The sequence below is a fragment of the Camelina sativa genome, chromosome 2, assembly GCF_000633955.1.
Source record: "Camelina sativa cultivar DH55 chromosome 2, Cs, whole genome shotgun sequence".
NCBI lineage: Eukaryota > Viridiplantae > Streptophyta > Magnoliopsida > Brassicales > Brassicaceae > Camelina > Camelina sativa.
This window is the reverse complement of record NC_025686.1, coordinates 22,469,518-22,487,033: the sequence shown is the minus strand read 5'-3', so window position 1 is coordinate 22,487,033 and position 17,516 is coordinate 22,469,518. Positions and strand designations below refer to the sequence as shown.

At 35.1% G+C, this 17,516-nt stretch overlaps 5 protein-coding genes across 5 annotated transcripts; all 5 read right to left on the bottom strand.

The window, feature by feature from the left end:
• On the bottom strand, positions 1,771 to 3,578 carry LOC104755588 (probable FBD-associated F-box protein At1g32375). The gene is made up of 4 exons (XM_019231193.1): positions 3,519 to 3,578; positions 2,401 to 3,264; positions 2,163 to 2,297; positions 1,771 to 2,049 (listed from the first exon to the last, which is right to left on the bottom strand). Exons 1-4 carry the CDS (start codon positions 3,576 to 3,578, stop codon positions 1,771 to 1,773), a joined length of 1,338 nt encoding a protein of 445 aa, XP_019086738.1.
• On the bottom strand, positions 3,452 to 5,714 carry LOC104733032 (probable FBD-associated F-box protein At1g32375). Its single transcript, XM_010452652.2, is given in 4 exon segments — positions 3,452 to 3,952; positions 4,063 to 4,197; positions 4,278 to 5,193; positions 5,289 to 5,714. Coding segments are annotated over 3 exon segments (1,281 nt in total). The 5' UTR covers positions 5,145 to 5,193; positions 5,289 to 5,714; the 3' UTR covers positions 3,452 to 3,673.
• Positions 7,041 to 8,858, bottom strand: LOC104733025 (expansin-A14). Its single transcript, XM_010452640.1, has 4 exons — positions 8,774 to 8,858; positions 8,329 to 8,484; positions 7,781 to 8,093; positions 7,041 to 7,690 (listed from the first exon to the last, which is right to left on the bottom strand). The coding sequence occupies exons 2-4, from the start codon at positions 8,462 to 8,464 to the stop codon at positions 7,375 to 7,377; spliced, it is 765 nt and encodes a 254-aa protein (XP_010450942.1). The 5' UTR covers positions 8,465 to 8,484; positions 8,774 to 8,858; the 3' UTR covers positions 7,041 to 7,374.
• On the bottom strand, positions 12,686 to 14,566 carry LOC104733016 (pentatricopeptide repeat-containing protein At5g56310). The gene has a single exon (XM_010452627.2). It carries the CDS (start codon positions 14,564 to 14,566, stop codon positions 12,962 to 12,964), a length of 1,605 nt encoding a protein of 534 aa, XP_010450929.1. The 3' UTR covers positions 12,686 to 12,961.
• Positions 14,765 to 16,833, bottom strand: LOC104733006 (gibberellic acid methyltransferase 2). The gene is made up of 3 exons (XM_010452616.2): positions 16,164 to 16,833; positions 15,556 to 15,843; positions 14,765 to 15,281 (listed from the first exon to the last, which is right to left on the bottom strand). Exons 1-3 carry the CDS (start codon positions 16,677 to 16,679, stop codon positions 14,919 to 14,921), a joined length of 1,167 nt encoding a protein of 388 aa, XP_010450918.1. The 5' UTR covers positions 16,680 to 16,833; the 3' UTR covers positions 14,765 to 14,918.

Here is a 17,516-nt window from a genome sequence, read left to right as displayed (position 1 = left end):
GAAACATAATAGGACCGTCTGTGGTATATATAATTGATGCACAGTCGGTGAAATAAAAGCCGATGAACCAAGGATCCCTAATGAGCTAATTCAACCGAACCAAAAAAGAAAAACTAAACCGAAAAATCAAATCGAATTTATAATTAGACATTTTAGACTATAAGTCTACGTATAACAAATATCTGGGATGATATTAAACCTTATACACGTGCTTTGTAATACTTAGGATAATTTTTGTTTTCGTAACATGGAGTCTTTTTTTTTTGCAGACATTCTATTTTCCCGTACCAACTCAATCGTAAGATAATCGAACATAGCTTGGTTTACACTGTAGTCATGAATTTAATTATTCGAGCTAAACCGGGACCGGAAATGGTTGATGCATGATAACAAAATACTGTATCAGAGTAGTCTTTTAATTGTCGAAACAAAAAAAAATATTAGTCTAAATAGTAAATACCAAAATAATTTAGCGAAGTAATCTGATGAGTAATGGTAGATAATTTTCTCTTTTAAGAAAAATAAGCAGAGAACTTTGATTCTTTGAATAATCCCTACATAATCCAGAGAGACGTGTAACGTAAGATAATTAACAACATCTAAAAGTAAGAACTTTGAAATCAACAACATTTTGATAAAAAAAATCATATTTTATCTAGCTTTGTGACAATTGGAACCCTCTCCTCTAACCAAGAGGTGTTTACATGTGGAGCAGGAACTTCAAATTTTCAAAGAACTAATTACAGAAAAGATAAAGCCAATTAACTAATAAGTTGTAATATAGCTGATCTAAAATTGACCATAACCTCAGGCTCAGCTGAATGCAAGCTGAAAAATTGGTGAATACCTTGGCAGTAATGACATTCTCAACGATGTGAGACCCACGAGAAAAATCAACAATATCCAAGCACTCCAAAGAAGGAGTGTCTACAACCAACCCATTAGCTTTCCCTTTTTTTTGTTTTTGGTGCAAGACTAATCTCTTTAGAGAAGGCACTCTAACGCTCAACATGACCACATTGTCATCAAGGATTTGTTCCACAACCAAGTCTTCAAGAACTGGACAACTTGATATAAGCCTGTTAACAAATTCATCACCAGGGTACTTCATGGATAAAAGCCACAATTCTTTGAGGGATGGGAAAGAAATGGGGAATAAACATCATCCACAAAAATGGCGTCCATTAGTTTCAATGTCACAAGCATTTTGCAGCATGTAAACAAGCTCATGCACAGTGTTAAACCGAACCAAAAAATTGTTAAACCGAAAATTCAATATTGAATCTAAAATTAGATTATAATAAGTACTGTACTGTATGTGCTAAAGAATACTTAGGATTAATTCTATCTTCTTAAGATGGATTTCATTCACATTTCTAGCTTCCCGTACCTATTCGTAAGATGGTAGACCTAAAATAGTTTGGTTTACACTGTAGCCATGACTTTACCCTTTCGAGCTAGACCGGGATCGGAAACAGAGTGGGGCATGGGTAAAATAAAAAAGCAAACAACAATAATCATTATATATACAAAAAAAATAGTTTGATTGATCATAAAATTAGAAGAGTAAAATGGACATCAAAACAAAACATGAACCCCAAACCGTACCTAAATGGAAGAGATAAAAATTACCGAAATTGAACAAAAGATCATAGAAAACATAAGAAAGTTGTTGTTTGGTAAAGAAAGACACAATTAAGTGCTTAAGATTCAGACCAAACCACTACAAAAATTGAACATTTCTTCTCCATCGTACCTGAAACTCTAAACTCAGTCAAACGAAAGCCGACAAGAAGGCGAACTTCTAGGCGAAAACGATAGCTCTTTGATCATTTCAAGTTTCTTGCGGTGGCTGGTGGATTTAGGTTTTATAGTTACTTTCTTCAAACAGCTTCCGGTTCTTAAAATATATGCGGCCACTTCTTTCTCTTCTTTTGTTCCTTCATATTCTAACCATTCGAAGGTTTCAAGATTCGTTAACACACATTCAGGAACAGAACTCGGTTCACTCCAGTAAGAGCGTGTTTGGATGGCTAGACGGCCATGTGACTGATATAAATCGGCGAGATATAAGTCCATGCAGTGCATTAGATCAACATATATACTGATATTAGTACTAATCAAAAGATCCACTCAGTGAACTGATTTGAAAATATATATACCTGTCCAAGTTTGAGAGCTCGTAATTTAGGTGAATCTTTAAGCACACGCATAAGTAGATTCAACAATTCCGTCTCACATGTGCATATCTTTAAATACACAAGACAGGGGAAGATACTACCAACAGGATAAGCATCCTGCAAAAGAGACGTATATACACTAACTCATGATTCTCACAATGATAATAAAAAGAATGATTAAAATTTAAAACTACAACTTGCAAGTAACAAGAAAAAAAACCTGTGAGGTTAGTAAACATAAGTCGAGATGCTGGACTGAAGTAATACAACTAAGAATATTCCGAAGAAGACTATAAGTGACGTCAATATATGCATGTACAATCTTTGGCATATTACTCTCAATGACACAAAACCCACCCATATAATCAACAAGATCCAACCATTCCAGAGAAGGAGCATCTATCACAAACCCTTGTGCATCGTCTTCAACTCTATCACCTGATGAATGCAAAGCTAAACTCTTGAGAGATGGAACTTTAACGGTTAAAATGTTCACATTGTCATTTGCGCATTGTTCCACACATAAGTCTTCAAGAACATGACAATTGGACAAAAGACTGCTGACAAACTCGTTGCAAGGATACTTGACGGCTAAAAGGCCCAAAGTTTTGAGTGATGGGAACGAAACTGAGGAATGAACATCCAAAAGAATCACATTGTTTAGGCTCAGTGAGACAAGCATGCTACTCTCTGTGTACAAACTCCTTGGAAGAATGGCTGGTGATGCACTGAAAGAAGTGTCGATTTCGATAATCAGCTCACGCACAGAGCATTTGTTTGCAGCTCTAATCCATACATGAATATCTTCGCCATCACAGAGTTGACCAAGTTTGAAATGCAAAGTTTCTAGCACTGGAGCCTTGTGCATTATCAAAGACCTGTCCACAAACCGCGCAAATCTTCCATAATCGATATCTTGATAGCTATCATCGTACACAAGTTTTGGCACATACATCCAAAGAAATTGCCAACGTTTAGACAAAACCATTGTGACCACGACATCTTTCGCTGGTAGTAACGACAATATTCTCAAGAGAAGTTCATCAGGCAATTGACATGGAGAGAGACTCGTGAAAGAACAACCCTTACCGGTAATTTTATTTGATGAATATTATTCAAGAAAACCGGCCAAACTGGACCTGGAAAACCCAATTTAACCAAAACCAAAAAAGGCCGTAACCGAATTTATCAATCCAATGTTTCTTTTGGTCAATTACAATAAAGATATGAACCAAACTGTAGCTAAGTAGAAGAGATAAAAATTACAAAACTTGAACAAAAGATCATTAAAAACTAAGGAAGATAATATAGTTGTTCCTTATGCTTCTTTCTTCATACCAACGCAAAGACGCAGAGCAAAAATAAAAACTTAAGAAATTTGTTTGGTAAAGAACACATAATAAAGTGCTTAAGATGACTCAGAATCTAATATTCAGACCAAACCACTAGAATATTAAACAAATGTCCTCTCCCTCGGAGCTGAACCTGTAACTTCAGTCAAACGAAAGGCTGCAAGTAGACGAACTTCTTGGCAAAAGCGACAACTCCTTTATCATTTCAAGTTTCTCGCGGTGGCAGGTGGATTTTGGTTTGATTGTTACTTTATCTAAGAATCTTCCGTTTCTTAAGATGAATGCCGCCACTTCTTTCTCTTCTTTCGTTCCTTCATACTTAACCCATTCGAGAGTTTTAAGACTCGATACCATACATATAGGAACCCGACTCGGTTCACTCCAGCAAGGGCGTGGTTGGTCAGCTCGAAGGGAATGGTACTGGTATAAAATTGACAAAAAAGAAGTGTATGTAAACATATATACTGAGATAAGTAGTTGGATACACTAGTCAAAAGACTCTCAAATGAAATGGTTTGAAATATATAGACCTGTTCCAGTTTGAGAGCTTGTAATTTAGGTGAATCATTAAGCACACGCATAAGTAGATTCAACCATTCTGTGTTACATGTGCATATCTTTAAATGTATAAGACATCGGAAGATACTACCAAGTGGATATGCATCCTGCAAAAGAAAGGCAAGAATGAATAACACTTACTGATTTACTGATTCCCATAAATAAATAAATAAAAACAAGAAAATACCTTTGACGTTGGTAAACATAAGTCGAGATGCTGGACTGAAACTATAGAACTCAGAATCTTACGAGGAAGATGATATGAGACGTCAATATATGCCACTTCAATATTAGGCATATTATTTTCAGTGACACAAAACCCACCCGTATAATCAACAAGATCCAACCACTCTAGAGAAGGAGCATCTACTACAAACCCTTGTGCATCGTCTTCAACTTTATTCAGTGTACGCAAGGATAAAGTCTTGAGAGAAGGAACTTTCACAGTGAAAATGGTCACATTGTCATCTAGACATTGTGCCACATCCAAGTCTTCAAGAACAGGACAACCGGATAAAAGCCTCTTGACAAAATCGTCACCTGGGTACTTCAAGGCTAAAAGGGCCAAAGTCTTTAGGAATGGGAAAGAAACAGAGGAAGAGGTGAAATCCACAAGAACCGCGTACTTCAGTTTCAATTTGACAAGCATGCTACACCCTGTATACAAACTCCTTGGAAGTGTGGCCTGAGTTACACTAGCAGAAAAGTTGATTTCGATAACCAGCTCATGCACAGAGCATTTCTCAGCAGCTCTAATCCATACATGAATATCTCCAGCACCACAGATGTTACCAAGTTTGAAATGCAAAGTTTCTAGCACTGGAGCCTTGTGGAATATCAAAGACCTGTCTACAAACCGCGAGAATCTTCCGTAATCTAATCTTCCGTAATCTAAACCCTAATAGCTATCATCGTACACAAGACTTGGCACAAACGTCCAAAGAAATTGCCAACGTTTAGACAATACCATTGTAGCCACAACATCTTTAGTAGTAGGCAGTAAAGACAATATTCTCAAGAGAAGTTCATCAGGCAATTGACTTATCCTATCCATTCAGGTTCGGCTAAGGAAAAGATGAAAACTTTTTCACTGAATAATCCTCCTGGTAAATAAAACAAGCAATGCAAGTTTAAAGGAAACCATATCGTGGTAAGAAAATAGAAAGAAAAAAAATATATATGAGAAATCCAAAATCACCTGGAAAGATTAGATTTTTTTTATTGAACTCGCTCCTAACTTCCAAGTTCCAACAACATCAAACGAATCAGAAGAAATTCTACAGAATATTCAGTAACAACCTAAAACCCCCTTCCATCGCCAAAATTCACTATATGAATCGACCAAAAGAGATTCCACAAGACGATTGCTCACTCTCTCTCTCTCTCTCTCTAAACCCTCGGGTGAAGAACCCTAATTCGAGAACTAAGATTAAAACTAGTATCAAAGAAGAACCCAGAAACAACGATCTCTCAAACTCTCTTGCTGTTGTTACAAAATGAACCTGTAGCAATGCAGCAAGAGACCCATTATCAAATCAATGAAGCTTAATTACAGAGAGACTGAAGACTTACTCTTTAGACCATCTCCATTGTATTTCTCTATTTTTTTTCTCTAAAATAGAGTAACTCAAAAATAGAGCACTGTTTTCCTCCAATGTAGTACTCTATTTTCACCTCTATAATAGAGTTAGTGTAAAAAAATAGAGGTGAGAATAGAGTTGCTCTATATATAGAGCAATCCTATTATTTTCTCTATTTTAGAGTAAAATATAGAGTGGGGTTGGAGAAAATGTTGCTATATAATAGAGATTTGACTCTAAAATAGAGTGGGGTTGGAGATGCCCTTAGTAAGAGAGATCAGGAGGAATCGCCTTTTTGGAGAAGACGAGCAGACTCTCTAATGTGAACAGGGTTAGGCACCTCCAAAGATTCTACCTCAGCTAGTGTCTTCCCTTTTCCCTTTGATTATGCGAACCTTCTATCTCAGATAGAGTATTCCAGACACTAAAGACTAAACGCTTAAATCGGCTCTACTTTAGAACAAAAGAAAAAAAAAAAATACCAAAGAGCGAGGAAAGACCAAAGCCCAGTAATAAGCCTTTTAAAAGTAACAAACTATTTAAATTTTCCTTTTTGCCCAATTTCGAAACTACATAGTTAAGATAAATTATCCGAAACTTTTTCAATAGGTAAATAACATTAGTGTGAGATTATTACAGTCATATTATTCAAATTATTACAGGTTTTAGATTTCAATTCTCAAAAAAAAAAAAAAAAAAGAATCCCCAAGACATGATGATATTTACGTTGTTGTATATTAGTTAATTCGAAGGAAAACATGAACAAGATTGGAGAATTGAGTAAAAGGGAATTTGTAATTTCGGTTTGATAAGCATTCTTGGATTGTGTGAACTAATTGTATTATGATGAATGTTGGTTTCTTATTTGCGTTAGATGTTTTGATCATGTAGCATGATTGACGGATATACTAAGCAGCTGATACTAAGTTGGAGGAATAAGGAACAGTAAAATTACATCAAACAACCAGGAGGCAAAAGCTGAAGGCGAGAAGTTTTATGGCAAAACTTGAACTGAAAAAATTGTTACAAGACATGAGAGAAGAAGCTGCACCGGAGCTGTTTTCAAGAGGATCGTAGCTGTCAAAGATGAAAAAAAAAAATTAAACATTAATCATCAGAGCAAGAAGACTAAACTTGTGGAAAAAAAAAAGTTCAGGAAATAAGGAAAACATTTGTATTGACATTACTTTTGTGATTGTAATTGTAGGAAAAATATCGATATTAGGGTTTGTCTTTGAATCCATTAAAACCGACAAGTATATCCAAAATGAATTTCTCAAAATATTTTGTGTCACAACCAAAATCAGAAACATAAAAAAACAGGAGAGGCAAAAGCATTAAAAATTATAAATAACTTGATTTTATTATTATTTCAGTAGACCATTGCACATCTCTTAAAAGAAAAAAAGAAAAACAAAATACAAAAAAGAAGAAAAGAAAACTCAATTACTCAGGCGGCGGGTGAAAACACAAAGCTTTTTTTTTTCTTTCTTTCTGTTCACCACAGTCTCACCGGCGAATTACAAAAGCTACCGGTGAAAAAAAATACCTTCCGCCATTCAGAAATTGGTTATTTTTTGATTAGGGTTAATCAGATAAATTCCTGAAACTTTTTTTCTCAAACTATGCAAACTCTAGAAAACTCCAATATCAGTAAATAAGTAAAAACTTTTGTTTTTTTTGTCCTCCATATAGTCCACGTCATCACCTCGGAGCCCGGAACTGTCTTCCGGTGTAAGTCTGTCCGAAGTTCCAGTTACGTGGAGTAGCATTGTTAGATACAACTGTACGGCCATCACTAGTTGTTACTTTGAACGAGAGAGCTTGACCATCAAGGTTCGCGTTGCTTTGCCAGTTCTGTCCCCAGTTTCTCGACATGCTTTGCCATCCTGTTTTGGTTCCTTTAACGGAGACGGAGATAACATCTCCGGCGCCGGCTACGTTAGTTACGAGTACGAGGTTGAAGTACGAGTGACCGTTGATGGTGAATCTTATTCCTCCTTTTCTTCGGCAAGCCACTCTGTTTCCGAAACAGAGCACAAGAAGATTAATAAATAAATTTGTAATCAGTAAAACCGAACCGAGTTAAACCGAGATCGGGGAAACGTACCTCCGGTATTGAACGGGGACGACGCCGGCTTTGTATTTAGCGATACGGAGGAAGATGGGCTGAGCCAAATCGAAGTGATGTTGGGGAGGGTTACACCAACCTCCGGCGTTGTTGGCCTGAGCAAAGTTTGGTGGACAAAAGTTTGTTCCGGTGACGGTGATTGTTCCTCCAAGACACCATTTTGGGTCGTTTACGCATTTTATCTGAAAACAAGCGCCGCAGGTTTGGCCACCGTTGAATAAAGCCGTACTTAGAGCTGCCGTGTTTGTGCCGTATCCTTGACTATATAAGTTCCCGTATCCGCACGCGCCTCCTGATCCCAACAAAAAACACCAACAACACAAAAAAATAATAAGACTTGTGTACAAACTTACGTAAGTGCATTACTAAAAAAGTGTTTGTAAGATTATTATTGGTACATATTAAATAACTTTTGGTCATATAAAGTAGCATATTCTTATAAAAATATTTCAAATTTGAAATTATTTATGGTCAAAAATAAGAATGATACAATTAGTAGGTGTGAGAGAGAAGAGTAAGAAAATTACCCATGGTACCGGAAGCATCAGCACCTCCATAGAATGTGGCTCGAGCATTGACCCAACCACCGTAACCATCCACACTCTTCCACATCAGCATCATCATAAGACTCAATGACATCATCACTATTCCAGCAATCTCCATTTTCTCTGCCTTTTTTTTTCCTACATAAGAGAACTATAATGATAAGCAATATGGTAACGGAGATATACTATGTATTAATGTAATATGACTCGATGATCTTATTCATTTACAGACAAGTAGTATATATACACATGTGTTGAGCAGCTAGGGTATTCTAGGAGAGTTATGAAGAATATACACTTTACATAAGTAGAGGTCTAGTCAAGGGATTGTAATCAAATCATATCCCATGGATTACTCCTTAATACTATGTGTGTATGTATGGAAGACGAGGAAGAAGAGATAAGAGTGTGAAAGATTGAAACTTACCAGTTACAATGGCTTGGAGAAAGAAAAAAAAGGACCCCACAAAAAAAAAAGCTGAAGTGAGGTTAGCGGAGAGGAAAGGTGTTGCAATGTTGTTGTGAGTTGTGCGGAGATAGGATGATTATATATAGAAATTTCTGCAGGGGAAAAATAATTATATTTATATGCTATGATTTTTAATATTTTAATGTAGCACTTGCGAATGATATTTATCAGCTAACTGTCTAAAGTCTAAACTAAAATATACGTATTTTAAATTAAAAAAATTAGATTAGTACAGTACAATTGGAAAAACTTTACTTTAATTAGCGCGAATTTGGTAACGAGCAAGCAGCATCGAGAGTGCCAACTTCTTCACGGAAATTTAGAGAGAGTATTAAAAAAGGGTTTACTTTCAAAACGAATACCTCATATTATGTGCCTAAGTTGACCAATTGACCTCCCATATTTATAATTTCCAACACATATGTTAGATTGATTACATTGAAAATAGTACAATTTTTTTGTAACTGCGAGTTTAGATCGAAATCAAAGTTTCCGATAGCTAATGGGCAAACCTAAACTCTTTACACTTTTTTGTTTATGGTTCATGAAGTGAAGCCTAAAAGAAGTATTAATGCTCAAATAACATGATCACAAATATACATATATCATAGATGGCCACTATATGTTGCGAGATTCCTCTTCGTTATCACGTTTGCATCTAACCAAATTGTTCAGGGAGTAATAATCAACGGCATAGTAAAATATTCGATTATATTTGCCTATTGCAAAAGTTGACCAAACCCTAAAAGTAAGTTAATGTCTTGCTTCAAAAACAAGGTTTAATTTGAGTAGCTGTTTCTATAATTCTATTTTTTTCTTATAAAGTCATTAACTGAAAACCGCAGGAACAGAACATATGCTTTTTTTCCAACACATTCAACTACTTTTTCGAAAGTAAACAGAAAAAAATAGAAAAGTAAGAACAAAGCATTAGCATATTACATAACAGATAAATAAAAATACAAAGGAAAACAGGATTAAGCAGAAAGTAAAAAGTGAAAAGAACACCGACCAAATCAAGTTTCTTTTGGTTTAGTCGTCTTTCGTTTGATTCTGATTTTGGATGAGGTATTGGTTCATATCGGATTTCTCGTTCACGAATCTGTCATCCACTATATGAATTTACAATAACTAATTAGACATGTAGAAACATAATAATTCAGTAAATACCTATCTATCTCTATAAATTCTAGATTATAACTATTTTCTTAAATCAATCTTTTGTTTTTTTCCTTGAATCTTCCTTCCTTTTTTTTTATAACTATTTCCATTTTTTTCTTTTCGCATATAACTATTTCCATATAGTTATATTTTTTGACAACTTATATATTTATAATCTTTGAAAAATGGATACTATGGAATCAAGTCTGACTTTCGGCGACTATTCCGTGCAAATGGAAATAACATTTTTTCATACCAAGCACAATTACACATGAAACTTTTTTGACCACCTAAATTTCAGGATCTATTTATTTCATGGATCATGTGACACAAATCGTCTAACTTAAGATTTGCTTTCAGAACTATTTTTAATCCTTCACTAACAATTAAATTATTTCCCACGTTATTTCTAATCAATTTAAATTTTAAAATTAGTAACATGTGGATTTTTAGAACAAACAGACGTCTCGTAATAATCAATAGAACTGATTAGTAAACGCATTACTAATATGATGTTTTCATATTTTAACGATACTGGAGATGTACTCTACGTTTGGACTTTGACTCATTATGTAACATGAACCGAATATATTATGTATATACTGAAAGTGTGATAGAATTGGAGTAATTATATATTATATTATTTAATGCATAATGAGGATTTTTACTACATATTTCATAATATCCACTAGTATAAAGTGATTAAGTTTTACTTAGCTCTCTATACGTCTCGATCCGCTCTCTTCATCAGAATAAAAACTCCTCAGTCCTCCGAAGCGGCACTCAACGCAGGAGAGCAAATTTTCTCACTAGACCAAGCACCATTATTTTGGTTAATCAATTTATTATACTAGCATCAAATTAATAATATTGTGTTAACATCATGAGAATCAACAGCAGTGACGATTCACCAATGCATAATTCGAGATTAATATATATAATTTCGAGCCGTAATGTTCATCAATATAGCAAAACTTAGATAATAATACATGCCTATATCATTTTTTCTAAACCCATTTTAGGATAATCATATGAAGTAAGTTATAATGATGAAATCTTTTTATTTTGCAAATTTATTGTACTTCCTGTTCTTTGTCAACATATACCGAAAAGATAACGTGATCGTTACATACAATATGACTATGTTAAACTAATTATATGGGGACACAAGTGAAGCAAGCAAAATCATTAGACTGTTCTTCCCTTTACAGCTTAAATCATCAAAAGTTCAATACTTTACAGCTTCAATATCACAACTTGACGACAACATCCAATTCCACGTATATTAAAAAGACACGATAATCTTTTTATCCAACAACCAAATAACTGATGAAATTTAAAAATCATCACATTAATTCTTATTGGTTGTAATTATAATCTTCATGGTTCGTTTGTTTCTCTATAATTGTGTCTTGATAAAGAGAGGCTAGAAAAAGTTGCTTTTATTCCCACACGCATGTAATATATATTTGTTATCATGATCAGCAATTAATTAGAAAAATAACCTGAACAGTTACATTATTTTAGTTAAGTTTGAACTATTTTACCTATACGTACACTCCAACAATTTTGTATGGAAGTTAAAAAAAAAAATAGTTTGTGATGCGGTGAATATTTCCATCTAAAGAATTAGCAATAAAAAAAAAACCAAAAAAAAAAACAAAAAAAAAAAAGAAGTTAGCAAATTAGTGAGGCACATATTGTCATTCAGATAGACGTAAATCATGTAATCGTCGAGCGGTCGCGCTATAAAAAGTGTATAACATGCATGCATCATGTATTTGTTTACGGTTAACAGTTAAATAATTGCATACATGATACATTGATATTAATTATACTGATGTTTCAATATGAACTGATAAATAAACAGAGGGAATCGATAACACAGTGTAGAGTATCGTACATAATCTTAGTGAATCAACTCGTTTTGTACGATCTGATATTTTGTTGGATTTAATGGGTTATCACATGCATCATTTTCTTGAAAGAATTGAAGATTTTGTTTTTGTTTTTTTCCTTACACTACATATCGATGTTTGGAAATAAGTAATATAAAAATGGTTATATCTGAAAAAATGTTGTTGATAAGAAAATGTACGTTGTCTAGTAGTTGAAAGATTTACAACTGGTTTCTGGGATTACATAACCAAAATTTAAATATCTTCGATGCAATGTCAAATCCTAGTTAACATAAAATATAAAATTTCATAAAATTAAAATCTGAACTTTTCATTTCTTAATATATAGTAGTACTATATCATCTAGTTCTAGAAACCAGTTGCTAAAAGAAAGAAGTGTGCATAAAATTTGGGAAGTTCATGATGCCTTGCCGGGAAAGTAGCATATGAACTAAACAAAAACCAAATCAAGTAACAGCCACGTGGCCACTTGTCATTTCCCGCGCTCCGCGTCTTTCTCCCCTTGTTGAGCATTTTTTTCTCCGACAAGAAAATTTAAAATCTTTCCCTTTTCTGTGTTTTGAGAATTTCAATGTCTGAAACTAAAATTTAATTAAGAGTTAAATTTTTGAGGTTTTGGACATTAATTGTTCTCAACTTTGGACAAACCCACCCCACGTCTTACCTTAAATGACCCGTACATTTCGGATCCATCACTTTTAATCTTTTTTTTTTTTTTTTTTTGAGTTTTGACGTAATCGTTATTCATCTAAACATGATGAGAAAACTTTAAAAAAAAAAACATCTTAATTTTATTAGATTAATTAGACTACACAATGAAGAAAGAATAACATAAGCCTTTTTTTCCTGAAAAAATAAGGCTTTCATATTGGGCAAAACATGAGCATGAACTCGAAACCTTCCCGAAGAAAAAAAGGCTTCGGTTTGGCCCATATCTCTCTACTATTCGGCAGGTTTCTCCTCCTGTTTTGCCGTTTAATTAACCATCAGCTTGTCTGAGTCAACTGCCTTGACTCTAAGCTCCTCTGGTTTCAGGTCTCTGAGAATAGAAGCCATTAATTGTTGATCAACTCAATCTGCTCTGTATTTGCAAATCTATCTCTTGTAGAATTTCATGAATCTTTTCGACTCGAGGATGCGAAAGATCCCCTGAAATGAATTTATACACTCTGTTTCCAACTTCTATGGAGCTTTCACCAGCCAGTTTCTTCACACCAATCCCTTTCATCATCTTCCTCATCATCCTCGACTCGTCCCACCTTCCTAAATTCGAGTATAAATTAGCTAAAAGCATGTAGTTGCCGCTGTTATTCGGTTCTAACTTAATCAGCTGATTCAACGCTCTTTCTCCAATTTCAAGATCATGATGAACATTTGAAGCTGCGAGAAGAGAACCCCATATTGCAGCATTTGCCTCAAAGGGCATGTTTTTAATAGCTTCCTCTGCTTCTTGGAGTAAACCTGCTCGTCCTATTAAGTCAATCATGCATCCGTAATGCTCAATGTTCGGTTGAATTCCATACTTTGATATCATTGAGCTAAACAAACATTTTCCAAGATCGACCATACCAACATGGCTGCAAGCTGAAAGGATAGCAATGAAAGTAACATCGTTTGGTTTCACACCTGCTTTAACCATACGGTTAAACATCGCTAATGCTTCAGCTCCGTGTCCATGCGTAGCTAGTCCAGTAACTATAGTCGTCCAAGTAACAACATTTCTCTCACTAACACTCTCAAACACCTCCAACGCCTTTGTTATATTCCCTGACTTCGCATACATATCAATGACAGCGTTGTTCAACGAAACCTTTCTCTTCATCCCTCTGTGATCAACATAGCTACATATTCTTTCACCCAATTCAAGTGAACCAAGATCAGCACAAGCTGAAAGCACAGCCAAAAGCGTAACTTCATCTGGCTCAACATTCTCCATCAGCATTCTCTGAAACAATTCAATAGCTTCACTACCTCGTCCGCTCTTTGCATATCCAGAGATCACACAAGTCCAAGAAACCACATTCTTTACCCAACAAGGCATCATCTTTAGCAAACCCTTTGCTTCATCCATCTCACCAACTTTACCATACCCAGCTAATAACGCATTCCAAACATTCACATCTCTCACACGCGTTTCGTCGAACACCTTACGTGCATCTCCCAAACCACCAACACCAAACGAAGAATGCATCTGAATCAAACCTGTAACAACATGGACACTTGAATCATACCCAAAAACCACAGTTTGCCCATGAACCTGTCTCCCAAACCAAACATCGGAAACCCTCACAGCGATCTTCAACACAAACGGGAATGTAAACGTGTCAGGCTTAGAACACAAAGCCCAGAACTTTCTGTAAACCGAGACCGCGATTGAGTTCGCATTGGGTTCGTCGACGAGAGATAAAGCTCTGATCATAGTGTTGCAGATATAAGTATTGGGAAATGGCTGGTGGGTAAAAACAGAGTAAGCATATCGGACATGTCCAGCATTTGAACATGCTTCGATGAATTTGGCAACGATGAGGTTGTCTTGGTTTAAACCGGTTATGATCATGAAACAATGAGATTGCTTTAATGTTTTGAGATTGGTTCCATGAAGTTTTAGAGAGGAAACAAACCAATTCATACTACTAGAGCTTAAACTCAATGCAGTGACTCTTTGTAACATTCTCGTATCATCATCGGCTCACTAATGAGCGAAATCAAGTTTTAAAGGACACTACAAACTATTTTAAATCGAAAATCAATAAAAATTTAAATAAGAAATAATGTATTTATTTAATTCATTTATTCATATAGTAAATTTTAAAATAATTTGATGTGTTTGATTACACTAAATTTCACTATAAAAGGAGTAACAGTGTAAAGTTGTAAATACGTTGCGGTTTATATATATATGGCCAACCTACAAGCTTTATGTACATAGTACTTGAGAAATTACAACATGACACATACTTTATCTGATGAAACTACCACATGGAAACGAATTACGAACGAAGGCACAACTTATATGATCATCTTTAAATTCGGATGGCGGACAAAACGACGACTCCATAGAAACAAGTTATGTGGAGAAATTCTCGGTTTGTGGAGACACGGTTTTCATATCTTTTGAAGAGCTCATGGGATAGGTCAGGTCCAAGATAAGCATCGACCATAGGACGAATAGCAGCTTGAACTAAATTGGTCCTGGCTCGTCCGTACGAAACCGGATCTTTCTTCCACTCTTCTTGTTTCTCATCCGAGTGTTCGATTATTTTCATAAATTCCATTTTCTCTATTTTGAAACCACCGCAACGGTCTATCCCGGCCGCCACTTCCTCTGGACTTCTCATGTACGCCGGAATGTTGAATCCGTCTCTTGTCTCTTCATCTATTAAACCCTTTTGACGTGCAAAAATAAACGTTAAACTAATCTGAGTGGTATAAGCCTAAAAATGTATTTAGCTAACTTATTGAAAATCATAAGAAAGAAATGTTGACTAAAATGTTTTTTTTTTCTTGTCTTAAAGTAGCGTTAGCAAAAACATGCAATAAAAAATAAAAAAAATCATGGTAGTTGTGTGATATATATTGTTGTGACAACATCATGAACAGTTATGTAAATGTAATCATGAAAGATACACGTGCTAGTAATATGTTTATATGTAGATGTACCTCATCTATTAAATCTTGCCAAGCTTGTTCCATGGTAGTTGTGAAAGGATGTTTGGTTCGAGTATCTTGGTCCCCAAACTGACTACTAGTGCCAGCAGGACGACCACCCATTAACACAAACAACACTCCTCCTTTCACCATTTCTTCTTTCCGACAGCTCAAGAAATCATCCAAATCTTTGTCTGATTGCTCTGCGTATGCTTCCACCACTTCTTTCTTTGCTCCTTCTATCCATGTTTTCCCTTTGTTCCACGTTCTTGATCCTTTCTCCAATACTTTCCCCGGTATCTGCATTTTTTTTTTCAATGGACACATTTTAGAAAAACGGTTTTGATATATATAATGTTTTTTTTGGTTTAAAATTATTGTAACCGATGTACCAAATTTAAAGTTATAGTCGTAACGTATATCCACTATATGAAACCATATTCCTCACCCTTAGAAAAAAGTATGATAATTACATTAAGAAATCCAAAAAGCCTTATAATAATGATAAAAAAGTAGATTTGCTATAAAAAAATTATACCTATAATGCCAAATTGACGTCATTGATAGCTACGATAAAAACATTATAATATAGTAAAAAATGATTAGTGAATATTTTAGACCTGTGAGAGCCAGTGTAAGGCACTTAAGCTCACAGCGACATGAATCGTTCCTCTCGGAAAAAGCCGATCATAGAACGAACCAGCGACGCAGCCGGCGAAGTATTTCGCCAGAGAATCAGCTTTCTGTTTCTCAGTCAACAGCTTGAACAACATATTAAAATCATTAGAAGGCAAATCACAGAAGAAAGCCTCGAACTCCGGCGAGCCACCACCACCGTACACAGCCGTGTATCGCCGTTGTAACGTCTCGACCACCGTATCAACGGTAGTAAACGTGTTGGGGCCGGTGGCGCAGCCGAGGTCGACGATCTTGATCGGAGAAGTTTGGTCGGGGACGTGTTTGAATGATTGGAGAGATGAGATAAGGATTGGTTTGCTTAAGGTTATAGCCAAAGCTTGGCTGTCGGAATTGTTGACGTAGCTGAGGTCATCTTCGCCACCTTGCATAGCGAATACACGGTGGAGACTGGAGGTGGTCCAGTCTTTTGCCGTCATCGGAAGGCTTGGTGACTCCATGAATGTGTTCTATCTCTTCTCTATAATTCGATGTTGTAATTAAAAGAGAGAAAATAAAGTAGAGAATTTTGGTGTTAGGAACTAAAGAAGGCATAGATGAGGCTTAACATTTATACACACACATACAAACATTCATGCATATATATATATTTTTTAAATAGCTTGTAACTAATGGTACATAAATATTTGTTAAGTACTCGTGTGGTTCATAATTGATGGTAATCAATGGTCAATTAGTATGTTTTGTTTATAGATTGGTTCTTCTCTTTTCCGTTACACTATTATAGTCTTGTTTTAATGGTAACCATGGGTTTGACGGTTTCATGAATTTAAGCGGCTTTCTACTGGTATCCGATGACACATTTTTAAAATCGCTTCTTTGGTTGACTTTTTTTTGGGGTGTAGGGGGCTAAATTTCACAATAAAGGCTAAAATAGCTATGTATCTCTTTCTTCATTTTTTTTTAGCAAACTATATGCTATGTATCTTATAAGCGTTTTAAATCACTTGTGTGATATCATTCAAAATAATGTGTTCTCACATAAAATGGCATGTTATTTTTTTATACAAATAAAAATTGGCTCATGCATTTGTTTAAAACATGCTCAAAATCAAAACTTTTGGTTTATAATTTTGCCGATAATAAGTCTCTAGAATTTGGTGTATGATAACGATATTGATTGAGTTTTTTATATATTAAGCATTATATAACGTCTATATTTTGATTTTCTGTAACGTTTAAATTGACTTTATTGTAACGCTAACATCATGTTAATTAATTTTATAAGTTTTATTCTAAAAAAAGATACCAATCAGCTTAGCTGGAAGATTAAACTA